Source organism: Leptosomus discolor, chromosome Z, assembly GCF_034619465.1.
Source record: "Leptosomus discolor isolate bLepDis1 chromosome Z, bLepDis1.hap2, whole genome shotgun sequence".
Classification (NCBI taxonomy): domain Eukaryota; kingdom Metazoa; phylum Chordata; class Aves; order Leptosomiformes; family Leptosomidae; genus Leptosomus; species Leptosomus discolor.
In genome coordinates, this window is record NC_141419.1 from 82207038 (window position 1) to 82234251 (window position 27214).

At 58.3% G+C, this 27214-nt stretch overlaps 2 protein-coding genes across 2 annotated transcripts; both read right to left on the reverse strand.

Annotated features, from left to right (window-relative positions):
- Window positions 1-1037: 1037 nt before the first annotated feature.
- On the reverse strand, window positions 1038-7816 carry LOC147413341 (avidin-like). The gene is made up of 6 exons (XM_086480166.1): window positions 7688-7816; window positions 7546-7609; window positions 6628-6803; window positions 6303-6513; window positions 5830-5950; window positions 1038-1071 (listed from the first exon to the last, which is right to left on the reverse strand). The coding sequence occupies exons 1-6, from the start codon at window positions 7814-7816 to the stop codon at window positions 1038-1040; spliced, it is 735 nt and encodes a 244-aa protein (XP_086336292.1).
- A 6551-nt stretch (window positions 7817-14367) lies between these two features.
- Window positions 14368-16358, reverse strand: LOC147413342 (avidin-like). The gene is made up of 4 exons (XM_086480167.1): window positions 16230-16358; window positions 15170-15289; window positions 14845-15055; window positions 14368-14492 (listed from the first exon to the last, which is right to left on the reverse strand). The coding sequence occupies exons 1-4, from the start codon at window positions 16356-16358 to the stop codon at window positions 14368-14370; spliced, it is 585 nt and encodes a 194-aa protein (XP_086336293.1).
- Window positions 16359-27214: the final 10856 nt, after the last annotated feature.

The following is a 27214-nucleotide window of genomic DNA, read 5'->3' on the forward strand; positions in this document are numbered from 1 at the left end:
GAAGGAAACAGCAGCATCGCTCCGGAAGCTGAAGATGGACCCGAGGGAGAAAAACGTGAAAAGCAACCCACGTGCAGCTCTGCATGAGGCAGGCTGAAACACAGAGCAGGTGGAAAACTTGCTAACACCACGGATGCTGTTAGCAAAGCTCTGCCGTGGCACTGATGGCAGGAAAACCGGGCAGCAGCGGGAGGCGGCAGCAGCACCAGCACGCTCCTGCCTTTAGGCTGCTCCAACCCCAGGCAGGGTGCCAATGCGGGGCGCGAAGCACCGTCCGGGGTTATTTTGGGACTGCACGGCTCGAGGACCAAGTTTCAGAATCAGACTCGGAGCAGAGTTTCCTGGAAATCATATGTTTTGGCTGGGAGGGGTGACCCAAGCAGCACTGGAATTGCCCATTACGGTAAGTCACAAGGTCCGGCAGGCAGGGGTTTGGGGCCGGATTTGCTGGATGCCCGCTTTCCAGTAAATCACACACTTTCCCCAGGAAGAGTTTTGGGGCTGGATGTGCTGCAGCTGCCAGCGCTGTGCTGCCGGTACGGAGCAGCCCTCGCCGCTCGCCAGGACTACGGACACAGCCGGGACACCCACACCTGCCTGCCCGAGGGCTGCCTCAGAGCTGGGGGGGATCTCAGGCAGCTTTCTGGGGTGCAGAAGGGCCCCCCCGCTTTACCCCCGTCACGCTGGCCCGGCGTGGAGCAGGGAAGAGCCAGTGCTGGCCCACGCTTGCTGTCAGAGGGTCACTGTGGGCATGCACCAACCCACGTGGGCTGGAAAAGGGGCTTTCTTGGGACCAGTCTCTTCCCAGAATGGCAGCGTGAGAGCTTCGCCCGCACCCACCGCAGTGCTTTAGCACAGCTTCCCCAGGACGTAGTCACCGACTGCACAAGGCTGGGCTGCAAGGTAAAATTTGAATTCTCTTTGTGTTTTGGGGACATCTTCCCCCTGAGCTGGTAACAACCCCATGCTGGTACATACTGACGGTGCTGAGGGGTCTCCCAAGCCTGGCTGAAGTGAGAGGGTTCTCCCTCCTGCTTTCAGCCCATGCGAGTGAAGATGTTGCGGCCAATCCTGTGGGGAAGCAGAAGGCCATCGGTGCCCGTCCGGTGGAGGGGCAGGGGTCCCAGCCGGGCTGGGTGACCCTTGACTCACCTGGTGTTCCACCATTAGATCAGATCGTGACAGCAGCACGCCTCCCTAGAGAGTGCATCAGGTCGGCAGGTGGGTGCCTCTGTCCCTCTCAGAAGAGAGTCACCTCCTGCTATCACCCGCCACCTCTTCTTAGTTGCGCGGGTTGTGATATGGGGAGCAGATTGGGCTGCCTTGCTCAGCACCAGCATCTCCCCTCATGTGACGGGGCTCTCCTCTCCAGTCCGCAGAGCAGTGAAGCGGTTCTGCGAGGGCACCTCAGGCTCCGGGGGAAGTCCCTTCCCGCAGCAGGTCCCTTCCGTTGCAGGCTTCCATTCTTCTGCGTTACTGGCCCCGCTCCCTTCCGTGTGTGCCGGTGGGGAGGTTTTGGCTGTTTGGCCGTGGGCTGTAGATCCCCTGCAGACTGCGCTGGGAACCAGCTCTCTAACTCTTTCTCAACTTCCCTGATGCTACGCAGCCTTCTCACTGCCCTCTGCAGCTCAGCGCCCCCCTGCAGGACGTCCTCCGCCTGGGCACAGCTTTTGCAGCCAGGTCTGCTGCCTGCCCCTGCCCCACGAGAAAGGTCCAGGCCTGCCTGCAGTCCGAGCTCTGCACCGCAGCCTCTCCCTTTGCAGCTCCGTCTGGGTGGAGGCGTCGGCCACCGCTGGGGTAGATGGTGCAGACCACACGGCCGGAGCTGCAGCCTTTGCTCTCAGACGAGTGCCCACCGTTCTGCCTTGGGAGTCAGGCAGGATGAAGTGCCCTTGGCCTGTGCAGTCGGTCACAGCACGGTGCCCGGTTGCTGGGTTAGATGTACTTCAAGCCTCTCCACTCGGCCAGTGGAATGTCCCTCCTTCAAAGAGGTGCCCTCCCTGCGCGCCCTCCCGCGTGAGCTGCTGCCCCACACTCTGTTTGCCTGCTCTGTTTGCAGCGCTCCTCGAAGAAGGGCTTGGGTGATATGGGGAGGCCTAAGCATACCCACATTACTCCACCTTAACAAACTGGCATGACTTGACCTCCCTCTTGCTCTTTCGGGGCGCTCAGAATCAGTGGCTGTACCTATTTATGCGATCGACTGCCTCCTATTGCATATTTCTATGCCCCTCCGTTCACTTTGTCAAACTCCAGCAGGCAAGTAAGCGGACTTAAGAAGAGGTACTTTTACAATGAGGGACCCTGACAGAAAGTATTCCCTTACATTCCCCGTGAAGCAGAAGTGGAAAAGTGAAGGCTTCATCTTTGCCGTAAATCCAAAGAGACTTGTCAGCCGTGGGGTCCCCCAAGGTGCCGAACTGGGCTCCACTCTGGGAGCTGCCTACGGAAGAGGACCTTGCTCTTGTCTCGCGACTGAAATCCCTCGCTCTTCAGCCTCATGAGCTGTTGGTAACAGCACACGAGGAGGTCAGAAATCCCTTGGCTGTGATTTCCGGTTGTTCTGGGGGACTGTGAGCTCCTCGCTGCTCCCATGATGGCGCCTGGAAAACAGGGCAGAGCTGTGGGCTCAGCCCCGGGTGGGACTGTGTCCTGGCCCTTGCAAGGAGCTGCTCGAAGGGATGCGCTCCCCCCTCTGGGAGGGCAGCTTCCCTGGCTGTGCTCCAGCGGCCCTCAGGGTGTTCCTGGTAACCCCAGGCAGTCATGGCCCAGCTGTGACATCACAGAGCCTTGCTGTGAGCTCACAGAGCCCTGCGGTGCCCCGCCGGCTACAAGTACCAACCACTCAGCCCCCGGCCCCACTTCCAGCAGCAGCAGCAGCCAAAGGAGCAGCAGCAGCAGGAAGGTGCAAGCGCAGGGGGCCATGGTCATGGCCTTCCCCCGACGCCTCCTCCTCCTCCTCCTCCTGGTGGCCCTGCACGCCAGGGCTGCCTGGGCTGATCCCTGGCAAGCCTGGGGAGCAGGTAAGCAAGCGGTGCTGGTGCAGCCCTTCATGGGCCAGCAGGCTCTTCTCCTCCAGAAGCGTGGAGGATGGATTTTTCCTCCAGTGCTGCTTTAGAGAGGGCTCCCCCTGTGTGCGTTAGAGCTCTCCCAGCAAGAAAGCCCTAAGGGACTCTATATGTTGGTCCATCTGGACCACTGGGATGCAGTGCTGCCGATGCAGATGACAACGGATGACGGAAGCTTCTCTGGGTGTTCAGTTACAGATGTACCTGTAGAGAGGACTTCTCCAGCTCCTCGGATGGACGCTGCACTACAGCCTGCTTGGCATGGCAGGGGTGCGTAGTCGGTCTCTGCTGACCTCACAGGTTAAGCACTGGTTTTCTATAGTGTTTTCACGTGAAATTGAACCAAATGCATTCTGTTAAGGTCCTGCAAGAGGAAAGTACCCAGCTAAAGTAGGAAAAACGTGCCTGGAGCTATTTGAAGAGCTAAGAAACGTTCTGAAGGACCTGAAGAGAGGAAACGGTAGGTATATTTCCCTCTATATTTCTATAATTTACACAGGATCACTGTGTGTCAGCAGGCTTTTCCCCAGTGCCCGCTCTTGCATGTCACGTCAGCAGCCAGAGCTGAAAGTGTTTTGGGTTTGAGGCGTCTGGACCACATCCCACAGATGATGGGAAATGTGACCTTTAATCCAACGCACCTCCCACTGTAGCTGCATCCCAGAGCTCACCATGAGTCCCAGGAGGCCCAAAGCACAAGAGCAGCACAGAGCGGGATCCCTCCTGTGAGCTGAGGTCCAGAGCGACGCCCTGATCCCAGACCGGGCAAGGGCTCAGAGGAAACCTTCCCATCCTCCTGCACATCCTCTGTGCCTGAGCCATGCTGAGGCTTTACGTGACATCATCTGTGCTTTTTGGCAGTGCTGTCAGAGCCCGGAGAAGACCAGCATGGCCATGCAGATGAAATTGTTCGCACAGACTCAGGTACTGAGCAATCTTGCTGGGGTCCCTAAGTGGGTGAGATGTCCCAAAACCTGGGAGCGTCCGCAAGCGGTGCCCACGCTGGAGAGAAGGCAGAGGGAAGAAAAAGGCTCAGGTGTCTCCTGAGAGGGCCTGACTCCATCCCCTCGGGGTATGGGAGCTGGCCCTGGAGGAGGGAGAGTTGAGGGTGACACCCCCGGCCGCAGGGATGGTTTTGGTCCGTCTCACTCAAAGGCTGCAAGCCCTCCCATGCTCTCCTTCTGGCCTTCTGAGTTTTGTTTGGTGAGACAACCAGGGGCAGTGGGGGAAACCGAGAGGTTCCTGTTCGTAGCACATGTGCTGCAAGCTTAGCAGTGGTGCACCGGACAAACTGACGTGTTGAATTGCTCCTCCAGAGGTGGTCGGCCACACAAACACAAGTGTTGACAGTGCCCAGAACACCACAAATCTTTTCAGTCCCCAAGACGTGAGAAGGCTCCTTCTGATCGGCACAGCAGCCACCATGCTGTCCTTGCCACTTGCAATAGTGTGCTGTGTCAGGATCTGGCGGCGGAGAAAGACCAAGCAGTGAGTCCCCGATTCCCCGCGACACTCCTTGCTTCCATGGCTGCTCGGTGCTCCATGAGTTGCAGGTGTCCACCTCGGCCAAGGTGGGCCAGCAGCTCAGCCTGTGTTGCTGAGCTTTGCCAGCTCTGGGCCATGCTGTGGAGGACACTCCCTGTGTCCTGTGTGAAGCTGAAGGCCTCATCGGCCTCCACTCTCCACAGGCTCCACTCTGAAACGTCAGACCAGCTGGAAACCGGCGGCTGCAGCTCGCGCTCGGACAGACAGCGCAGCTGCCCTGGCAGCCCTGGGTGCCAGACCCAATGCCAGCAGCCACTGTTCCTGCCTGGAAACCTGGCGCAGCCGCCCTTCCTAGAGCCACCCAGCCCATCCGTGGCCACCCTGCTGCCGGAGAACCAGCCCAGTGGCCTTCAGCCCCAGTGACAAGAAGAACAGCCTCTGCACAGTGAGTGAACTGGCCAGACTCTCCAGACAGAAGGCCCGGCTCCCCTGTCGCACAGCCCAGATCCCAAACCCACCAAAATGGCTGCCCTTCCCCCCAGATGAGCTCTGCAGTGCCGTAGCCGAGACGTACCATCAGACGGACGAGTATTCCAGTGGCCTGGACACACCCTCCTATCAGCCAGTCCAGCTCTCCTGCAAACCAATCCGCCTCTCAGATCCCCCGGACTGGGTCCGCAGAGCTCTAGCCGAGCACTCCAACCAGCCGGACAAGTCCTCTTGACTCGCGCCCGAGCCCAACAGCAGTGCAGCTGAGCTCTGCAGCCACCCAAAGGACTTCTCCAGCCAGCTGGCCAGGCCCACCAGGCACCAGAAACGAAAGCCCCTCCTTTCATTCTTCAGAAAAAAAGTGACTTTGTTGTGTGTGACATGGCTTGGTGCTGGACTTGGCCGTGTTATGTTAACGGTTGGACTCTCTGATCCTAAAGGTCTTTGCTACCTCAATGATTGTGAGCACCTATGTTGTCATCAGAGTGAGCCGTTCAATAAATCTACATTAACAACTCAGGCGGTGGAAAACCTTCCTCACACTGAAACAGGGCAGCCAAAGGATTTCTCTAAATGGTCATAAAACTGGCATTGCCGGGCTGGCGTGTGTGTCCTCCTGCCCGTGGTGGCTCGAGTGTTGGTTTGTAGTCTTTGGAGCATGGTGGCTTGGGCTTCCAGGACAGCCACTGGCCCTGGTTCCCGTGAGCACCATTGCCTGGCTTGGGCCCTTTGGATCTCCTTCGGCACATCGTCATTGCCCTTCCGGCTGCTTCGACTCCAGCCTCACCTCGTGGCTTCCCAGTGGCTGGGCAGGGAGTCGACCTTCTCCCGCAGCAGCCAGGAGGTCTGCAGGACCTCCTCCCCACCGTCCCCAGCAAAGCACTGGCCCACAAAGACAGCTGTGGAGTCTGGGGGAGCAGTTGCTGTTAGCATCCCAGCGGGACCCCAGCTGCATTTGCACCTTCACCGGCACCACCAGGCTTAACGCTTATGGAGCCCGGGTGGGTCCCAGTGTTTGCTGGGAAATGGTCTGTGGCAGAGACGCTGTCAAAGCCACTCTCAATGGCGCCTAGCGCGAGCAGTGCTTCGGGAGGTGTCCTGCTGTGTGCAGGTACCGCCTGGAGTGGGGAGAGATGAGGGAAGGACAGACTGGGGACAGGACAGTGGCCAGAGGGATTGGGGTGGGCGCTGGAACCCGCCCGAGCTCCCCTCTCCAGCCCACCAGCCCATCCAGGCACAGCTGGTGCTGCAGCTACTGACCAGAGAACTTCCAGTTGACGGGGAAGCCGAAGGTGCACTGCCCCTCGTTGTCCAAGTGCTGGGAGCCGACAAGGGGGGACGGCACGATGGGTTTCTGGGCGCTCGACACGGCGGTGTGGTACTCGCCGGAGAAGTTGCCCTGGCTGTCAACCGCAGACACGTGCATGCTGGAGCCCAGCTCGTTCTCCCACCAGCCGGTCAGGTAGCACTGCTGGGGGACGAGCAGATGTGGCCCTGGGTTAGCGCCCGTACACAGCCCTTAGCCCTGCCATGGGCTGAGCCCCCTGCCTGCACCCCCCGATGTCCGCAGGGTGCCGGCTCTCACCTTGGCTTTCCCCGTGGGGCGTTCCTGCTCACGGCCCGGTCGCCACTTGTTCTTGGTCCCCTTGGCCTCCTTCACCCCGGCCCTTTCCCCCCTGGGGATCTCAACTGCCTGGCAGAGGAGCTTGGAAAAGCCAGAAAACACAGGGGCAAGGTGTGGGCAGCGGCACAGCAGGGTGTCTGCGGAGCCCCGCGAGAGCTCGAGCACTCGTCGTTCAGAGACAGGGTTTAGAACGTCGCTGCCATCTCAGCCATGTCGGAGGGCCAAAAGCTGGGGTAAGCAAGTGGAAGGGGAGAGGTGAAGAGGAACAGCTAAAGGCAGGAGCCCCAGACAGGCAGAAATAGAGGCAGGCCCCCCGCTCCAGCCCTGCCAGGTGAGCTGTGCGAGCCCACGACACGTCTGCCCATGCCTTTGGGGACGTGTTCTGTGCTTGTGTCATGGAGGCCCCACCACACAGAGTAGTAACTCAAAATGCTCCCACCAAACAAAGCAAACCACAAGCCCGGGTGCCAGGTGGAGGCATCGACAAAACAAACAGAGCAGCTACTCAAAAATGAAAGTTTATTCCAACCAAAAAATAGCCAGCACCCTGACTGACCAAAATAAATCACAAGTTCGGATGCCAGGCGGGAACATAATACTACTATAGTCCTTGTAGCAAGATGATCCGAGATCTGCACACAGTCACTTACAAAAGGGGGGAAAACCTCCCACTCAAGGGTACCCAGAAAAGGATAGCCAGAAAAGGGGATCCCCCTTACCCAAAAGGGGCCAGGCCTCACTCATGGCCATATATTCAGAAGAAGTCTTGACTCACCAAAGGTGGGGGGGGAGGGTGCTCAATCCTGGGAAGTTTCCTTGGGCGGCATCGCTACCCAAGGGGAGAGTCCCCGACCGCTGCTCCATGGAGGATCGACTCACACTGGCTCTCCAGTGGGGCAGTTTGTAAGCCAGTTGAGTCTGACCTGTGGCCAATCCTGATCAGCTGGGGGCAAGCGCACAAAAAGGCAAGGTGAGCGCCTGAAGCAAAGTAACCAGGTTTTAACAGCTGGAAAACACTGACCTTTGTCGGGGTTTTGGCAAGCCCCGGTCTTTGTTGGGTCTTTGGCAGGGCGGGTGCATCTGCCGCGTTGTGCTCTCCCAGGCTCCAGCTCTCACGGAGCAGAGGAGATTGTCTGTTTACCATGGTCATCCCCCCATGAAAATTAGTTCCCTTCTTAGCCTGTCCGTGCCCTTGACCTCATTGAGACATTGAGATGCTAAGACGGGACGAGACGAGACGAGACAAGACGAGACGGTGGCAGAGGTCTGGGCAACTGCCCTGTCCTGTAGCAGCTGATTTGAAGGAGGAAGGGCAGCCCCAACCCCCATCCCACCGAGAGGTGCCCGGAGCACGCAGCTCCCATGTCCCTTCCAGGGTTAATCGAACTGAGGTGGGGCCCTCCTGTGGGTTATTTCCCAGTCTGCCCATAAAACCCGAGAGGGTGGAAGTTCTCAGAGCTGCCCCCGTGCAGGGGACCTCAGCGAAGCCATGCTGGAGCCAGCATGGAGGCTCCCGTGCCGAAAAGCAAGACATTTAGTCTCAGCAGCAGTTTTGCTCCAGTGCCATCGGTGTGGGCCCCTTCTCGTCAGAGAGGATGCTTGGGGCTAAGTCACCGTGTTGAAATGGGAGACCTTTCCTCGGTGGCTCCTACCGCAGATGTTTCCAGTGTTGCTTTTACTTTTGCTCACAACTGGAGAGCATCGGTTTTGTTTAAGCAAGCCGTTGTCAGCAGTCCAACTTGTGCTGTGCTGGGGTGCAGCAGGGGAGGGATGAACTTGCCCCGAACCCCGGAGCACAGCTGGGCCATGCAGAGTTTCCACTGCTTGTCCTGGGACACCTGCGACCTTTGGGCAGGAGATATGCTGGCAGAAAAAATCCTTTGCCTTGACACTCGCACTGCTACGCATCAAACTCCCTGTCACCTCTATAAGGCCACGGATCTCTGGCAGGCTCTGCTTCCTCTAATGCCCTGTAAGCTGAAATGAATGATATCGCCTTATTTTAATACATTCTCCATTAGTTCTTTCTTTAAGAGAATCACAGAACGGTTTGGGACGGAAGGGACCTTAAAGGTCATCCAGTTCCAACCCCCCTGCCATGGGCAGGGACACTTTCCACTAGACCAGGTTGCTCCAAGCCCCATCCAACCTGGCCTTGAACACTGCCAGCGAGGGGCCGTCCCAACCTCTCTGGGCAACTCTTTCCATCCAGTGCCTCACCACCCTCATAGGAAAGGGTTTCTTCCTAATATCTAATCTAAATCTCCCCTCTTGCAGTTTAAAACCGTGATGCCTCGTCAGATTTGTAAGAGACTAAGCAGAAATATCAATTTGTCTCTACGTATGCCTCAACATTGGTGACAGCCCCTTCTAACTGCAAGACTTTGCGACCACGGCAACAAGCCCCTCCCTACCCCAAGAAGAACAGACAACACGTGCACACCATGCCTGACTCCAAGCACGTAGTCCACGACCCACTGAGCATGCCCCAGGCCCAGGATCAGAGGCTCGGACCCTCTGGAAAATTCCAGGACAGTGCTGGGCATGCTCCCCACCAGCAGGTGCGAGGCGTGGACATGTAAACTAGCTCCAACTATGGAGCGAGACACCACTATACGGGGCGGAGGCTGTGAGGAACAGGGGCTGGCTCTCGAGGGTCTCTCATCTTTTGCTGGGGACAGACCCCTTCGCCGCTGGACATCAAAGACACGAAGACCCTAAAGACTTGTCGGATCGACAGGACGCTGAAGATCCGTGGCAGCTATCTGGTGGCTGTCTCTCTCTCCCCTCTCCCTTTCTTTTTCTTTCTCTCTCTTTCTCTCTTCTTCCTCACGTGAACATTGGTAGTTCAATAAATCAAGTTAGCACTTGACTCCATTTGAGTCTTTGTTCTGTTTCCCAGAATCACGAACCCGTGTCATGATAAAACACCTGATTGAGCATCACTCAGGAGTTAAGCTCAGCTGCCCCTAGCCACCCAGGATTACCTGAGGTCGGTTAGAAAGCAAGGGGGTTTAACGTCTGCCAAATTGTTCCACCATTAGATCAGATCGTGACAGCAGCACGCCTCCCTAGAGAGTGCATCAGGTCGGCAGGTGGGTGCCGCTGTCCCTCTCAGAAGAGAGTCACCTCCTGCTATCACCCGCCGCCTCTTCTTAGTTGCGCGGGTTGTGATACGGGGAGCAGATCGGGCTGCCTTGCTCAGCACCAGCATCTCCCCTCATGTGACGGGGCTCTCCTCTCCAGTCCGCAGAGCAGTGAAGCGGTTCTGCGAGGGCACCTCAGGCTCCGGGGGAAGTCCCTTCCCGCAGCAGGTCCCTTCCGTTGCAGGCTTCCATTCTTCTGCGTTACTGGCCCCGCTCCCTTCCGTGTGTGCCGGTGGGGAGGTTTTGGCTGTTTGGCCGTGGGCTGTAGATCCCCTGCAGACTGCGCTGGGAACCAGCTCTCTAACTCTTTCTCAACTTCCCTGATGCTACGCAGCCTTCTCACTGCCCTCTGCAGCTCAGCGCCCCCCTGCAGGACGTCCTCCGCCTGGGCACAGCTTTTGCAGCCAGGTCTGCTGCCTGCCCCTGCCCCACGAGAAAGGTCCAGGCCTGCCTGCAGTCCGAGCTCTGCACCGCAGCCTCTCCCTTTGCAGCTCCGTCTGGGTGGAGGCGTCGGCCACCGCTGGGGTAGATGGTGCAGACCACACGGCCGGAGCTGCAGCCTTTGCTCTCAGACGAGTGCCCACCGTTCTGCCTTGGGGGTCAGGCAGGATGAGTGCCCTTGGCCTGTGCAGACGGTCACAGCACGGTGCCCGGTTGCTGGGTTAGATGTACTTCAAGCCTCTCCACTCGGCCAGTGGAATGTCCCTCCTTCAAAGAGGTGCCCTCCCTGTGCGCCCTCCCGCGTGAGCTGCTGCCCCACACTCTGTTTGCCTGCTCTGTCTGCAGCGCTCCTCGAAGAAGGGCTTGGGTGATATGGGGAGGCCTAAGCATACCCACATTACTCCACCTTAACAAACTGGCATGACTTGACCTCCCTCTTGCTCTTTCGGGGCGCTCAGAATCAGTGGCTGTACCTATTTATGCGATCGACTGCTTCCTATTGCATATTTCTATGCCCCTCCGTTCACTTTGTCAAACTCCAGCAGGCAAGTAAGCGGACTTAAGAAGAGGTACTTTTACAATGAGGGACCCTGACAGAAAGTATTCCCTTACATTCCCCGTGAAGCAGAAGTGGAAAAGTGAAGGCTTCATCTTTGCCGTAAATCCAAAGAGACTTGTCAGCCGTGGGGTCCCCCAAGGTGCCGAACTGGGCTCCACTCTGGGAGCTGCCTACGGAAGAGGACCTTGCTCTTGTCTTGCGACTGAAATCCCTCGCTCTTCAGCCTCATGAGCTGTTGGTAACAGCACACGAGGAGGTCAGAAATCCCTTGGCTGTGATTTCCGGTTGTTCTGGGGGACTGTGAGCTCCTCGCTGCTCCCATGATGGCGCCTGGAAAACAGGGCAGAGCTGTGGGCTCAGCCCCGGGTGGGACTGTGTCCTGGCCCTTGCAAGGAGCTGCTCGAAGGGATGCGCTCCCCCCTCTGGGAGGGCAGCTTCCCTGGCTGTGCTCCAGCGGCCCTCAGGGTGTTCCTGGTAACCCCAGGCAGTCATGGCCCAGCTGTGACGTCACAGAGCCTTGCTGTGAGCTCACAGAGCCCTGCGGTGCCCCGCCAGCTACAAGTACCAACCACTCAGCCCCCGGCCCCACTTCCAGCAGCAGCAGCAGCAAAAGGAGCAGCAGCAGCAGGAAGGTGCAAGCGCAGGGGGCCATGGCCATGGCCTTCCCCCGACGCCTCCTCCTCCTCCTCCTCCTCCTGGTGGCCCTGCACGCCAGGGCTGCCTGGGCTGATCCCTGGCGAGCCTGGGGAGCAGGTAAGCGAGCGGTGCTGGTGCAGCCCTTCATGGGCCAGCAGGCTCTTCTCCTCCAGAAGCGTGGAGGATGGATTTTTCCTCTAGTGCTGCTTTAGAGAGGGCTCCCCCTGTGTGCGTTAGAGCTCTCCCAGCAAGAAAGCCCTAAGGGACTCTATATGTTGGTCCATCTGGACCACTGGGATGCAGTGCTGCCGATGCAGATGACAACAGATGACGGAAGCTTCTCTGGGTGTTCAGTTACAGATGTACCTGTAGAGAGGACTTCTCCAGCTCCTCGGATGGACGCTGCACTACAGCCTGCTTGGCATGGCAGGGGTGCGTAGTCGGTCTCTGCTGACCTCACAGGTTAAGCACTGGTTTTCTGTAGTGTATTCACATGAAATTGAACGAAATGCATTCTGTTAAGGTCCTGCAAGAGGAAAGTACCCAGCTAAAGTAGGAAAAAAGTGCCTGGAGCTATTTGAAGAGCTAAGAAACGTTCTGAAGGACCTGAAGAGAGGAAACGGTAGGTATATTTCCCTCTATATTTCTATAATTCACACAGGATCGCTGTGTGTCAGCAGGCTCTTCCCCAGTGCCCGCTCTTGCATGTCACGTCAGCAGCCAGAGCTGAAAGTGTTTTGGGTTTGAGGCGTCTGGACCAAATCCCACAGATGATGGGAAATGTGACCTTTAATCCAACGCACCTCCCACTGTAGCTGCATCCCAGAGCTCACCATGAGTCCCAGGAGGCCCAAAGTACAAGAGCAGCACAGAGCGGGATTCCTCCTGTGAGCTGAGGTCCAGAGCGACGCCCTGATCCCAGACCGGGCAAGGGCTCAGAGGAAACCTTCCCATCCTCCTGCACATCCTCTGTGCCTGAGCCATGCTGAGGCTTTACGTGACATCATCTGTGCTTTTTGGCAGTGCTGTCAGAGCCCAGAGAAGACCAGCATGGCCGTGCAGATGAAATTGTTCGCATGGACTCAGGTACTGAGCACTCTTGCTGGGGTCCCTAAGTGGGTGAGATGTCCCAAAACCTGGGAGCGTCTGCAAGCGGTGCCCACGCTGGAGAGAAGGCAGAGGGAAGAAAAAGGCTCAGGTGTCTCCTGAGAGGGCCTGTCTCCATCCCCTCGGGGTATGGGAGCTGGCCCTGGAGGAGGGAGAGTTGAGGGTGACACCCCCGGCCGCAGGGATGGTTTTGGTCCGTCTCACTCAAAGGCTGCAGGCCCTCCCATGCTCTCCTTCTGGCCTTCTGAGTTTTGTTTGGTGAGACAACCAGGGGCAGCGGGGGAAATCGAGAGGTTCCTGTCCGTAGCACATGTGCTGCAAGCTTAGCAGTGGTGCACCGGACGAACTGACGTGTTGAATTGCTCTTCCAGAGGTGGTCGGCCACACAAACACAAGTGTTGACAGTGCCCAGAACACCACAAATCTTTTCAGTCCCCAAGACGTGAGAAGGCTCCTTCTGATCGGCACAGCAGCCACCATGCTGTCCTTGCCACTTGCAATAGTGTGCTGTGTCAGGATCTGGCGGCGGAGAAAGACCAAGCAGTGAGTCCCCGATTCCCCGCGACACTCCTTGCTTCCATGGCTGCTCGGTGCTCCATGAGTTGCAGGTGTCCACCTCGGCCAAGGTGGGCCAGCAGCTCAGCCCGTGTTGCTGAGCTTTGCCAGCTCTGGGCCATGCTGTGGAGGACACTCCCTGTGTCCTGTGTGAAGCTGAAGGCCTCATTGGCCTCCACTCTCCACAGGCTCCACTCTGAAACGTCAGACCATCTGGAAACCGGCGGCTGCAGCTCGCGCTCGGACAGACAGCGCAGCTGCCCTGGCAGCCCTGGGTGCCAGACCCAATGCCAGCAGCCACTGTTCCTGCCTGGAAACCTGGCGCAGCCGCCCTCCCTAGAGCCACCCAGCCCATCCGTGGCCACCCTGCTGCCGGAGAACCAGCCCAGCGGCCTTCAGCCCCAGTGGCAAGAAGAACAGCCTCTGCACAGTGAGTGAACTGGCCGGACACTTCAGACAGAAGGCCCGGCTCCCCTGTCGCACAGCCCAGATCCCAAACCCACCAAAATGGCTGCCCTTCCCCCCAGATGAGCTCTGCAGTGCCGTAGCCGAGACGTACCATCAGACGGACGAGTATTCCAGTGGCCTGGACACACCCTCCTATCAGCCAGTCCAGCTCTCCTGCAAACCAATCCGCCTCTCAGATCCCCCGGACTGGGTCCGCAGAGCTCTAGCCGAGCACTCCAACCAGCCGGACAAGTCCTCTTGACTCGCGCCCGAGCCCAACAGCAGTGCAGCTGAGCTCTGCAGCCACCCAAAGGACTTCTCCAGCCAGCTGGCCAGGCCCACCAGGCACCAGAAACGAAAGCCCCTCCTTTCATTCTTCAGAAAAAAAGTGACTTTGTTGTGTGTGACATGGCTTGGTGCTGGACTTGGCCGTGTTATGTTAACGGTTGGACTCTCTGATCCTAAAGGTCTTTGCTACCTCAATGATTGTGAGCACCTATGTTGTCATCAGAGTGAGCCGTTCAATAAATCTACATTAACAACTCAGGCGGTGGAAAACCTTCCTCACACTGAAACAGGGCAGCCAAAGGATTTCTCTAAATGGTCATAAAACTGGCATTGCCAGGCTGGCGTGTGTGTCCTCCTGCCCGTGGTGGCTCGAGTGTTGGTTTGTAGTCTTTGGAGCATGGTGGCTTGGGCTTCCAGGACAGCCACTGGCCCTGGTTCCCGTGAGCACCATTGCCTGGCTTGGGCCCTTTGGATCTCCTTCGGCACATCGTCATTGCCCTTCCGGCTGCTTCGACTCCAGCCTCACCTCGTGGCTTCCCAGTGGCTGGGCAGGGAGTCGACCTTCTCCCGCAGCAGCCAGGAGGTCTGCAGGACCTCCTCCCCACCGTCCCCAGCAAAGCACTGGCCCACAAAGACAGCTGTGGAGTCTGGGGGAGCAGTTGCTGTTAGCATCCCAGCGGGACCCCAGCTGCATTTGCACCTTCACCGGCACCACCAGGCTTAACGCTTATGGAGCCCGGGTGGGTCCCAGTGTTTGCTGGGAAATGGTCTGTGGCAGAGACGCTGTCAAAGCCACTCTCAATGGCGCCTAGCGCGAGCAGTGCTTCGGGAGGTGTCCTGCTGTGTGCAGGTACCGCCTGGAGTGGGGAGAGATGAGGGAAGGACAGACTGGGGACAGGACAGTGGCCAGAGGGATTGGGGTGGGCGCTGGAACCCGCCCGAGCTCCCCTCTCCAGCCCACCAGCCCATCCAGGCACAGCTGGTGCTGCAGCTACTGACCAGAGAACTTCCAGTTGACGGGGAAGCCGAAGGTGCACTGCCCCTCGTTGTCCAAGTGCTGGGAGCCGACAAGGGGGGACGGCACGATGGGTTTCTGGGCGCTCGACACGGCGGTGTGGTACTCGCCGGAGAAGTTGCCCTGGCTGTCAACCGCAGACACGTGCATGCTGGAGCCCAGCTCGTTCTCCCACCAGCCGGTCAGGTAGCACTGCTGGGGGACGAGCAGATGTGGCCCTGGGTTAGCGCCCGTACACAGCCCTTAGCCCTGCCATGGGCTGAGCCCCCTGCCTGCACCCCCCGATGTCCGCAGGGTGCCGGCTCTCACCTTGGCTTTCCCCGTGGGGCGTTCCTGCTCACGGCCCGGTCGCCACTTGTTCTTGGTCCCCTTGGCCTCCTTCACTCCGGCCCTTTCCCCCCTGGGGATCTCAACTGCCTGGCAGAGGAGCTTGGAAAAGCCAGAAAACACAGGGGCAAGGTGTGGGCAGCGGCACAGCAGGGTGTCTGCGGAGCCCCGCGAGAGCTCGAGCACTCGTCGTTCAGAGACAGGGTTTAGAACGTCGCTGCCATCTCAGCCATGTCGGAGGGCCAAAAGCTGGGGTAAGCAAGTGGAAGGGGAGAGGTGAAGAGGAACAGCTAAAGGCAGGAGCCCCAGACAGGCAGAAATAGAGGCAGGCCCCCCGCTCCAGCCCTGCCAGGTGAGCTGTGCGAGCCCACGACACGTCTGCCCATGCCTTTGGGGACGTGTTCTGTGCTTGTGTCATGGAGGCCCCACCACACAGAGTAGTAACTCAAAATGCTCCCACCAAACAAAGCAAACCACAAGCCCGGGTGCCAGGTGGAGGCATCGACAAAACAAACAGAGCAGCTACTCAAAAATGAAAGTTTATTCCAACCAAAAAATAGCCAGCACCCTGACTGACCAAAATAAATCACAAGTTCGGATGCCAGGCGGGAACATAATACTACTATAGTCCTTGTAGCAAGATGATCCGAGATCTGCACACAGTCACTTACAAAAGGGGGGAAAACCTCCCACTCAAGGGTACCCAGAAAAGGATAGCCAGAAAAGGGGATCCCCCTTACCCAAAAGGGGCCAGGCCTCACTCATGGCCATATATTCAGAAGAAGTCTTGACTCACCAAAGGTGGGGGGGGAGGGTGCTCAATCCTGGGAAGTTTCCTTGGGCGGCATCGCTACCCAAGGGGAGAGTCCCCGACCGCTGCTCCATGGAGGATCGACTCACACTGGCTCTCCAGTGGGGCAGTTTGTAAGCCAGTTGAGTCTGACCTGTGGCCAATCCTGATCAGCTGGGGGCAAGCGCACAAAAAGGCAAGGTGAGCGCCTGAAGCAAAGTAACCAGGTTTTAACAGCTGGAAAACACTGACCTTTGTCGGGGTTTTGGCAAGCCCCGGTCTTTGTTGGGTCTTTGGCAGGGCGGGTGCATCTGCCGCGTTGTGCTCTCCCAGGCTCCAGCTCTCACGGAGCAGAGGAGATTGTCTGTTTACCATGGTCATCCCCCCATGAAAATTAGTTCCCTTCTTAGCCTGTCCGTGCCCTTGACCTCATTGAGACATTGAGATGCTAAGACGGGACGAGACGAGACGAGACAAGACGAGACGGTGGCAGAGGTCTGGGCAACTGCCCTGTCCTGTAGCAGCTGATTTGAAGGAGGAAGGGCAGCCCCAACCCCCATCCCACCGAGAGGTGCCCGGAGCACGCAGCTCCCATGTCCCTTCCAGGGTTAATCGAACTGAGGTGGGGCCCTCCTGTGGGTTATTTCCCAGTCTGCCCATAAAACCCGAGAGGGTGGAAGTTCTCAGAGCTGCCCCCGTGCAGGGGACCTCAGCGAAGCCATGCTGGAGCCAGCATGGAGGCTCCCGTGCCGAAAAGCAAGACATTTAGTCTCAGCAGCAGTTTTGCTCCAGTGCCATCGGTGTGGGCCCCTTCTCGTCAGAGAGGATGCTTGGGGCTAAGTCACCGTGTTGAAATGGGAGACCTTTCCTCGGTGGCTCCTACCGCAGATGTTTCCAGTGTTGCTTTTACTTTTGCTCACAACTGGAGAGCATCGGTTTTGTTTAAGCAAGCCGTTGTCAGCAGTCCAACTTGTGCTGTGCTGGGGTGCAGCAGGGGAGGGATGAACTTGCCCCGAACCCCGGAGCACAGCTGGGCCATGCAGAGTTTCCACTGCTTGTCCTGGGACACCTGCGACCTTTGGGCAGGAGATATGCTGGCAGAAAAAATCCTTTGCCTTGACACTCGCACTGCTACGCATCAAACTCCCTGTCACCTCTATAAGGCCACGGATCTCTGGCAGGCTCTGCTTCCTCTAATGCCCTGTAAGCTGAAATGAATGATATCGCCTTATTTTAATACATTCTCCATTAGTTCTTTCTTTAAGAGAATCACAGAACGGTTTGGGACGGAAGGGACCTTAAAGGTCATCCAGTTCCAACCCCCCTGCCATGGGCAGGGACACTTTCCACTAGACCAGGTTGCTCCAAGCCCCATCCAACCTGGCCTTGAACACTGCCAGCGAGGGGCCGTCCCAACCTCTCTGGGCAACTCTTTCCATCCAGTGCCTCACCACCCTCATAGGAAAGGGTTTCTTCCTAATATCTAATCTAAATCTCCCCTCTTGCAGTTTAAAACCGTGATGCCTCGTCAGATTTGTAAGAGACTAAGCAGAAATATCAATTTGTCTCTACGTATGCCTCAACATTGGTGACAGCCCCTTCTAACTGCAAGACTTTGCGACCATGGCAACAAGCCCCTCCCTACCCCAAGAAGAACAGACAACACGTGCACACCATGCCTGACTCCAAGCACGTAGTCCACGACCCACTGAGCATGCCCCAGGCCCAGGATCAGAGGCTCGGACCCTCTGGAAAATTCCAGGACAGTGCTGGGCATGCTCCCCACCAGCAGGTGCGAGGCGTGGACATGTAAACTAGCTCCAACTATGGAGCGAGACACCACTATACGGGGCGGAGGCTGTGAGGAACAGGGGCTGGCTCTCGAGGGTCTCTCATCTTTTGCTGGGGACAGACCCCTTCGCCGCTGGACATCAAAGACACGAAGACCCTAAAGACTTGTCGGATCGACAGGACGCTGAAGATCCGTGGCAGCTATCTGGTGGCTGTCTCTCTCTCCCCTCTCCCTTTCTTTTTCTTTCTCTCTCTTTCTCTCTTCTTCCTCACGTGAACATTGGTAGTTCAATAAATCAAGTTAGCACTTGACTCCATTTGAGTCTTTGTTCTGTTTCCCAGAATCACGAACCCGTGTCATGATAAAACACCTGATTGAGCATCACTCAGGAGTTAAGCTCAGCTGCCCCTAGCCACCCAGGATTACCTGAGGTCGGTTAGAAAGCAAGGGGGTTTAACGTCTGCCAAATTGTTCCACCATTAGATCAGATCGTGACAGCAGCACGCCTCCCTAGAGAGTGCATCAGGTCGGCAGGTGGGTGCCGCTGTCCCTCTCAGAAGAGAGTCACCTCCTGCTATCACCCGCCGCCTCTTCTTAGTTGCGCGGGTTGTGATACGGGGAGCAGATCGGGCTGCCTTGCTCAGCACCAGCATCTCCCCTCATGTGACGGGGCTCTCCTCTCCAGTCCGCAGAGCAGTGAAGCGGTTCTGCGAGGGCACCTCAGGCTCCGGGGGAAGTCCCTTCCCGCAGCAGGTCCCTTCCGTTGCAGGCTTCCATTCTTCTGCGTTACTGGCCCCGCTCCCTTCCGTGTGTGCCGGTGGGGAGGTTTTGGCTGTTTGGCCGTGGGCTGTAGATCCCCTGCAGACTGCGCTGGGAACCAGCTCTCTAACTCTTTCTCAACTTCCCTGATGCTACGCAGCCTTCTCACTGCCCTCTGCAGCTCAGCGCCCCCCTGCAGGACGTCCTCCGCCTGGGCACAGCTTTTGCAGCCAGGTCTGCTGCCTGCCCCTGCCCCACGAGAAAGGTCCAGGCCTGCCTGCAGTCCGAGCTCTGCACCGCAGCCTCTCCCTTTGCAGCTCCGTCTGGGTGGAGGCGTCGGCCACCGCTGGGGTAGATGGTGCAGACCACACGGCCGGAGCTGCAGCCTTTGCTCTCAGACGAGTGCCCACCGTTCTGCCTTGGGGGTCAGGCAGGATGAGTGCCCTTGGCCTGTGCAGACGGTCACAGCACGGTGCCCGGTTGCTGGGTTAGATGTACTTCAAGCCTCTCCACTCGGCCAGTGGAATGTCCCTCCTTCAAAGAGGTGCCCTCCCTGTGCGCCCTCCCGCGTGAGCTGCTGCCCCACACTCTGTTTGCCTGCTCTGTCTGCAGCGCTCCTCGAAGAAGGGCTTGGGTGATATGGGGAGGCCTAAGCATACCCACATTACTCCACCTTAACAAACTGGCATGACTTGACCTCCCTCTTGCTCTTTCGGGGCGCTCAGAATCAGTGGCTGTACCTATTTATGCGATCGACTGCTTCCTATTGCATATTTCTATGCCCCTCCGTTCACTTTGTCAAACTCCAGCAGGCAAGTAAGCGGACTTAAGAAGAGGTACTTTTACAATGAGGGACCCTGACAGAAAGTATTCCCTTACATTCCCCGTGAAGCAGAAGTGGAAAAGTGAAGGCTTCATCTTTGCCGTAAATCCAAAGAGACTTGTCAGCCGTGGGGTCCCCCAAGGTGCCGAACTGGGCTCCACTCTGGGAGCTGCCTACGGAAGAGGACCTTGCTCTTGTCTTGCGACTGAAATCCCTCGCTCTTCAGCCTCATGAGCTGTTGGTAACAGCACACGAGGAGGTCAGAAATCCCTTGGCTGTGATTTCCGGTTGTTCTGGGGGACTGTGAGCTCCTCGCTGCTCCCATGATGGCGCCTGGAAAACAGGGCAGAGCTGTGGGCTCAGCCCCGGGTGGGACTGTGTCCTGGCCCTTGCAAGGAGCTGCTCGAAGGGATGCGCTCCCCCCTCTGGGAGGGCAGCTTCCCTGGCTGTGCTCCAGCGGCCCTCAGGGTGTTCCTGGTAACCCCAGGCAGTCATGGCCCAGCTGTGAGCTCACAGAGCCTTGCTGTGAGCTCACAGAGCCTTGCTGTGAGCTCACAGAGCCTTGCTGTGAGCTCACAGAGCCCTGCGGTGCCCCGCCGGCTACAAGTACCAACCACTCAGCCCCCGGCCCCACTTCCAGCAGCAGCAGCAACAAAAGGAGCAGCAGCAGCAGGAAGGTGCAAGCGCAGGGGGCCATGGCCATGGCCTTCCCCCGATGCCTCCTCCTCCTCCTCCTCCTGGTGGCCCTGCACGCCAGGGCTGCCTGGGCTGATCCCTGGCGAGCCTGGGGAGCAGGTAAGCGAGCGGTGCTGGTGCAGCCCTTCATGGGCCAGCAGGCTCTTCTCCTCCAGAAGCGTGGAGGATGGATTTTTCCTCCAGTGCTGCTTTAGAGAGGGCTCCCCCTGTGTGTGTTAGAGCTCTCCCAGCAAGAAAGCCCTAAGGGACTCTATATGTTGGTCCATCTGGACCACTGGGATGCAGTGCTGCCGATGCAGATGACAACAGATGACGGAAGCTTCTCTGGGTGTTCAGTTACAGATGTACCTGTAGAGAGGACTTCTCCAGCTCCTCGGATGGACGCTGCACTACAGCCTGTTTGGCATGGCAGGGGTGCGTAGTCGGTCTCTGCTGACCTCACAGGTTAAGCACTGGTTTTCTATAGTGTTTTCACGTGAAATTGAACCAAATGCATTCTGTTAAGGTCCTGCAAGAGGAAAGTACCCAGCTAAAGCAGGAAAAAATTGCCTGGAGATATTTGAAGAGCTAAGAAACGTTCTGAAGGACCTGAAGAGAGGAAACGGTGGGTATATTTCTCTCTATATTTCTATAATTCACACAGGATCGCTGTGTGTCAGCAGGCTCTTCCCCAGTGCCTGCTCTTGCATGTCACGTCAGCAGCCAGAGCTGAAAATGTTTTGGGTTTGAGGCATCTGGACCACATCCCACAGATGATGGGAAATGTGACCTTTAATCCAACGCACCTCCCACTGTAGCTGCATCCCAGAGCTCGCCGTGAGTCCCAGGAGGCCCAAAGTACAAGAGCAGCACAGAGCGGGATCCCTCCTGCGAGCTGAGGTCCAGAGCGACGCCCTGACTCCCAGACTGGGCAAGGGCTCAGAGGGAACCTTCCCATCCTCCTGTACATCCTCTGTGCCTGAGCCATGCTGAGGCTTTACGTGACATCATCTGTGCTTTTTGGCAGTGCTGTCAGAGCCCAGAGAAGACCAGCATGGCCGTGCAGATGAAATTGTTCGCATGGACTCAGGTACTGAGCACTCTTGCTGGGGTCCCTAAGTGGGTGACGTGTCCGAAAACCTGGGAGCGTCTGGAAGCGGTGCCCATGCTGGAGAGAAGGCAGAGGGAAGAAAAAGGCTCAGGTGTCTCCTGAGAGGACCTGACTCCATCCCCTCAGGGTATGGGAGCTGGCCCTGGAGGAGGAAGAGTTGACGGTGACACCCCCGGCCGCAGGGATGGTTTTGGTCCGTCTCACTCGAAGGCTGCAGGCCCTCCCACGCTCTCCTTCTGGCCTTCTGAGTGAGAGTGAGACAACCAGGGGCAGTGGGGGAAACCGAGAGGTTCCCGTCCGTAGCACATGTGCTGCAAGCTTAGCAGTGGTGCACCGGACGAACTGACGTGTTGAATTGCTCTTCCAGAGGTGGTCGGCCACACAAACACAAGTGTTGACAGAGCCCAGAACACCACAAATCTTTTCAGTCCCCAAGACGTGAGAAGGCTCCTTCTGATCGGCACAGCAGCCACCGTGCTGTCCTTGCCACTTGCAATAGCCTGCTGTGTCAGGATCTGGCGGCGGAGAAAGACCAAGCAGTGAGTCCCCGATTCCCCCCGACACTCCTTGCTTCCATGGCTGCTCGGTGCTCCATGAGTTGCAGGTGTCCACCTCGGCCAAGGTGGGCCAGCAGCTCAGCCCGTGTTGCTGAGCTTTGCCAGCTCTGGGCCATGCTGTGGGGGACACTCCCCGTGTCCTGTGTGAAGCTGAGGGCCTCAGCGGCCTCCTCTCTCCACAGGCTCCACTCTGAAACGTCAGACCAGCTGGAAACTGGTGGCTGCCACTCGCACTCGGACAGACAGCACAGCTGCCCTGGCAGCCCTGGGAGCCAGACCCAATGCCAGCAGCCACTGTTCCTGCCTGGAAACCTGGCACAGCCACCCTCCCTAGAGCCGCCCAGCCCATCCGTGGCCACCCTGCTGCCGGAGAACCAGCCCAGCAGCCTTCAGCCCCAGTGGCAAGAAGAACAGCCTCCTCAGTGCATGAGTCAACCGGCCGGACCCTCCAGACAGAAGGCCCGGCTCCCCTGTCGCCCGGCCCAGATCCCAAACCCACCAAAACGGCTCCCCTTCCCCCCAGATGAGCTCTGCAGTGCCGTAGCCGAGACGTACCGTCAGATGGACGAGTATTCAGGTGGCCTGGACACGCCTTCCTGTCAGCCAGTCCAGCTCTCCTGCAACCCAATCCGCATCTCAGATCCCCCGGACTGGGTCCACAGAGCTCCAGACGAGCACTCCAACCAGCCGGACGAGTCCTCTTGCCACCCGGCCGAGCCCAACAGCAGTGCAGCTGAGCTCTGCAGCCACCCAAAGGACTTGACCAGCCAGCCGGCCAGGCCCTCCAGGCGCCAGAAACGAAAGTCCCTCCTTTCACTCTTCAGAAAAAAGTAAATTCGTTGTATGTGGCATGGCTTCGGGCTGGACTTGGCCGTGTTATGTTAACAGTTGGACTCTGATCCTAAAGGTCTTTGCTACCTCAATGCTTCTGATTCTTGGCTCGTAGTCTTTGGAGCAGCAGTGGCTTGGGCACTAGCCCTTGTTCCCACGAGCAGCACCATGGCCTGCCTTACAGGCAGTGCCCGTCACACACCCGAGCCAACCAGCCACCGAGTCCCTGCGTGACCTGGGAACTGCCCAGCTCCATCTCCTGAGGAGGCACAGCAGCTGGACTGAGACAGATGTTGCGCACTGAGATGCTCAGTGTCGGCTCCTTTGTAAACAGTCGACAGGAGCAGTCCCTGCAGCAATGGTCGCGCAGGGCAGTCTTCTGCAGGTGGTTGAGACACGTAAGTGCTGGAGGACCCCTGCAACGGAGACTCCTTCTCCACTCTGACCGTGACCAGCTGTTTGAGGGATGTGATCCCCTACGTGAGCATGACCCCACGCCAAGATCCCAAGAAATTGGGGTTTTTTTTTGTGACCCATGCACTGTGCGTGAGCAGCTGCGTACACGGACGCAGCAGCGGCGAGAGCGCGAGGAGCCTCCTGCCGCCTCGGGCTCCCCGTGGCCCGGCAGGCATTCACGGCGTGTGAATGACCAGGACCAAGGCTGGCCATGCAGCAGCAAGGGCCGGGTTTCCACCCAGCAGGGGGCCTGCAGTGGGGCTGAAGGGGACCCCGCTGCTCACCTTTGCTGTGCCCATCAGCCCGAGCGGGAAGGAGGTCGATAGTGCCGGGTTTGCGGCTCAGAGAGGCAGAGCAGACACGAGCTGTGTGCAAAGCACTGCGAGCAGGTCTTGCAGCTGGGTAAAACCCAGTGCTGATGCATGCCCAGCGCCCACGGGGAAGCACCCTCAGGCGCAGCCCCCCGCAGATGCCTGCGGCCACCCCTGGCACACCGTGTCCTCTCACCTGCCGCCCCACAACCAAGACGCTGGACGTGTCACCGCCTCGCTGGGTGACCTCATATGGGGACCGGCCTTGCCAACAGCTCTGCCAGCCCACGCCGCAGGCACTTCTCCCCGGCAGCGCGGCTGCCTGCAGGGTTTGCAGACTGCTCAAACCGTGGTCAGCACCGCCGCCTTGCTGCAGCTCCCCGCCACTGCTGCACAGCCCCCGGGGAGCCCTGCCCCAGCGAAATGTTGACAGGTGGCAGTAATAAAGGCATAGAGGTCCTCTGCTCAGAAAGGCTGTAAGGGAACTGAAACAGCTGGAGAAATTCCAGGGAGGCCCTGAGAAGGAAACAGCAGCATCGCTCCGGAAGCTGAAGATGGACCCGAGGGAGAAAAACGTGAAAAGCAACCCACGTGCAGCTCTGCATGAGGCAGGCTGAAACACAGAGCAGGTGGAAAACTTGCTAACACCACGGATGCTGTTAGCAAAGCTCTGCCGTGGCACTGATGGCAGGAAAACCGGGCAGCAGCGGGAGGCGGCAGCAGCACCAGCACGCTCCTGCCTTTAGGCTGCTCCAACCCCAGGCAGGGTGCCAATGCGGGGCGCGAAGCACCGTCCGGGGTTATTTTGGGACTGCACGGCTCGAGGACCAAGTTTCAGAATCAGACTCGGAGCAGAGTTTCCTGGAAATCATATGTTTTGGCTGGGAGGGGTGACCCAAGCAGCACTGGAATTGCCCATTACGGTAAGTCACAAGGTCCGGCAGGCAGGGGTTTGGGGCCGGATTTGCTGGATGCCCGCTTTCCAGTAAATCACACACTTTCCCCAGGAAGAGTTTTGGGGCTGGATGTGCTGCAGCTGCCAGCGCTGTGCTGCCGGTACGGAGCAGCCCTCGCCGCTCGCCAGGACTACGGACACAGCCGGGACACCCACACCTGCCTGCCCGAGGGCTGCCTCAGAGCTGGGGGGGATCTCAGGCAGCTTTCTGGGGTGCAGAAGGGCCCCCCCGCTTTACCCCCGTCACGCTGGCCCGGCGTGGAGCAGGGAAGAGCCAGTGCTGGCCCACGCTTGCTGTCAGAGGGTCACTGTGGGCATGCACCAACCCACGTGGGCTGGAAAAGGGGCTTTCTTGGGACCAGTCTCTTCCCAGAATGGCAGCGTGAGAGCTTCGCCCGCACCCACCGCAGTGCTTTAGCACAGCTTCCCCAGGACGTAGTCACCGACTGCACAAGGCTGGGCTGCAAGGTAAAAGAGAGGACGCGGTGGGTATGTTTCACTCTGCATTTCTGTAATTCAGACAGAGGTACCGCGCCGTGCGGTTCGCGTCCCGGCGCCGCTCCGCGAAGAGGGATGGGGGTGGGCTGGGGGCGGCTGTGGGCGTGGACGGCCAGCGCTCCGGGTCCCCCGGCAGAGGAGGAGGGGTGCCGCTCCCCCCTCCCTCCACAGCCCTCCCCGCGCTCTCAGCGTGCGATCAGGAGCTCCGCGGGCGCGCAGGGCTCCGTGCCCCCCTCCAGCCCCCAGCACTGCCCGTTGCGGGGGTTCCCCCAACCCCCGCACCTTCTCTCCTTTCCACCCCCGGGGCTGCCCCGGCACCTGCAGCTTGGCCAGCTCCCGCCCGCAGCTCCAGTCTGTGCTTTGGTAGATCCAGTTTCCTGGTTTGATTTTTGAAATTTTGGGTTATTTTTCAATTTAACCACACCCCCCACTCCCCCTTCCCTCCCCGTCTCGCCGTGTAGCGTAGCCACCAGGCCATTTCAGCGTAACTGTAGACGGCAACAGCCATTTTTGTACCTTCGTCCTGTTTAGCTGAGTACCTTGCACTGTAAATTCCTGTTAAGTGGATTCATTTTGCTGTGTTTGCTGTGCTGGTTGGGCGCAGAGTCTTCCGGGAAGCCAGGGTGGGGGGAGGGTGTGTGTGTGTCAAAATTGAGACCAACCCCGCCCCGCCCCCCCCTTAAAAATTAAATTGGGGAAGGAAAATCCAGCAAGTTGGCCGAAAATGGAATTGGGGAGTAAGAGCTGTGATGAAACGGGGGGCTAAAATAGCACCCCTCGCCCCCCCAAAAAGCCGCTGGCGGCCGTGCCCAGCAAAGGAGCGCAGCACCCCTTCCCCGGCAGCCGTGGCAGTACTGCCCACAGCTGTCCCTGGCACCACCCGCCTGGCCCCACGCTCTGTCCCAGCAGCCACAAGTGTCCCGTCCCGCCAGCGCACCACTGATGTGGCCAACACACCCTCCCCCCAAAAATTTGCGATGACAGACGACAGGCAAAATGGTTTTCCGTTAAACAGGTATAACATTTTTTCCTGTTCTTATTTTGCGGGAATTTTTCCTGTGCCAAATATCCTTTGGTTGTGTATCTTCACCTTTTTCTTGCACTAAAACTAAAGCGTGGTCTGTATTTTTTTATCTTACTTAGTTTCTGATGTAAATCTTTCTGTAGAGACATACCCTGCCGAAACGGAATGTGCTGTAGCATGTACGATCTGGCCCTGGGAGCCAGACCCAATGCCAGCAGCCACTGTTCCTGCCTGGAAACCTGGCACAGCCGCCCTCCCTAGAGCCGCCCAACCCATCCGTGGCCACCCTGCTGCCAGAGAACCATCCCAGCGGCCTTGAGCCCCAGCAGCAACAAGAACAGCCCCCGCAGCGCACAGGTCAACCAAGCCGGACTCTCCACACAGCCTGGCCCAGATCCCAAACCCACCAAAGTGGCTCCCCTTCCCCCCAGATGAGCTCTGCAGCACCATAGCCTAGACGTACCGTCAGACGGACGAGTATTCCAGTGGCCTGGACACGCCCACCTATCAGCCAGTCCAGCTCTCCTGCAACCCAATCCGAATCTCAGATCCCCCGGACTGAGTCCGAGGAGCTCTAGCCAAGCGCTCCAACCAGCCGGACAAGTCCTCTTGACTCGCAGCCGAGACCAACAGCAGTGCAGCTGAGCTCTGCAGCCACCCAAAGGACTTCTCCAGCCAGCCGGCCAGGCCCACCAGGCACCAGAATCGAAAGCCCCTCCTTTCATTCTTCAGAAAAAAGTGACTTTGTTGTGTGTGACATGGCTTGGTGCTGGACTTGGCCGTGTTATGTTAACGGTTGGACTCTCTGATCCTAAAGGTCTTTGCTACCTCAGTGATTGTGAGCACCTATGTTGTCATCAGAGTGAGCCGTTCAATAAATCTACATTAACAACTCAGGCGGTGGAAAACCTTCCTCACACTGAAACAGGGCAGCCAAAGGATTTCTCTAAATGGTCATAAAACTGGCATTGCCGGGCTGGCGTGTGTGTCCTCCTGCCCGTGGTGGCTCGAGTGTTGGTTTGTAGTCTTTGGAGCATGGTGGCTTGGGCTTCCAGGACAGCCACTGGCCCTGGTTCCCGTGAGCACCATTGCCTGGCTTGGGCCCTTTGGATCTCCTTCGGCACATCGTCATTGCCCTTCCGGCTGCTTCGACTCCAGCCTCACCTCGTGGCTTCCCAGTGGCTGGGCAGGGAGTCGACCTTCTCCCGCAGCAGCCAGGAGGTCTGCAGGACCTCCTCCCCACCGTCCCCAGCAAAGCACTGGCCCACAAAGACAGCTGTGGAGTCTGGGGGAGCAGTTGCTGTTAGCATCCCAGCGGGACCCCAGCTGCATTTGCACCTTCACCGGCACCACCAGGCTTAACGCTTACGGAGCCCGGGTGGGTCCCAGTGTTTGCTGGGAAATGGTCTGTGGCAGAGACGCTGTCAAAGCCACTCTCAATGGCG

What these genes read in the sequence shown, in the direction of transcription:
- LOC147413342 (XM_086480167.1), bottom strand. Translation starts at nt 16,358, where the DNA reads ATGACCATGGTAAACAGACAATCTCCTCTGCTCCGTGAGAGCTGGAGC. An exon ending in GCCCCACGGGGAAAGCCAAG is followed by an intron (nt 15,056 to 15,169) that starts GTGAGAGCCGGC and finishes CTCGTCCCCCAG; the next exon opens with CAGTGCTACCTGACCGGCTG. An exon ending in CGTCAACTGGAAGTTCTCTG is followed by an intron (nt 14,493 to 14,844) that starts GTCAGTAGCTGC and finishes CTGCTCCCCCAG; the next exon opens with ACTCCACAGCTGTCTTTGTG.
- LOC147413341 (XM_086480166.1), bottom strand. Translation starts at nt 7,816, where the DNA reads ATGACCATGGTAAACAGACAATCTCCTCTGCTCCGTGAGAGCTGGAGC. An exon ending in TGCCCCACTGGAGAGCCAGT is followed by an intron (nt 6,804 to 7,545) that starts GTGAGTCGATCC and finishes GGGGCTCCGCAG; the next exon opens with ACACCCTGCTGTGCCGCTGC. An exon ending in CGTCAACTGGAAGTTCTCTG is followed by an intron (nt 5,951 to 6,302) that starts GTCAGTAGCTGC and finishes CTGCTCCCCCAG; the next exon opens with ACTCCACAGCTGTCTTTGTG.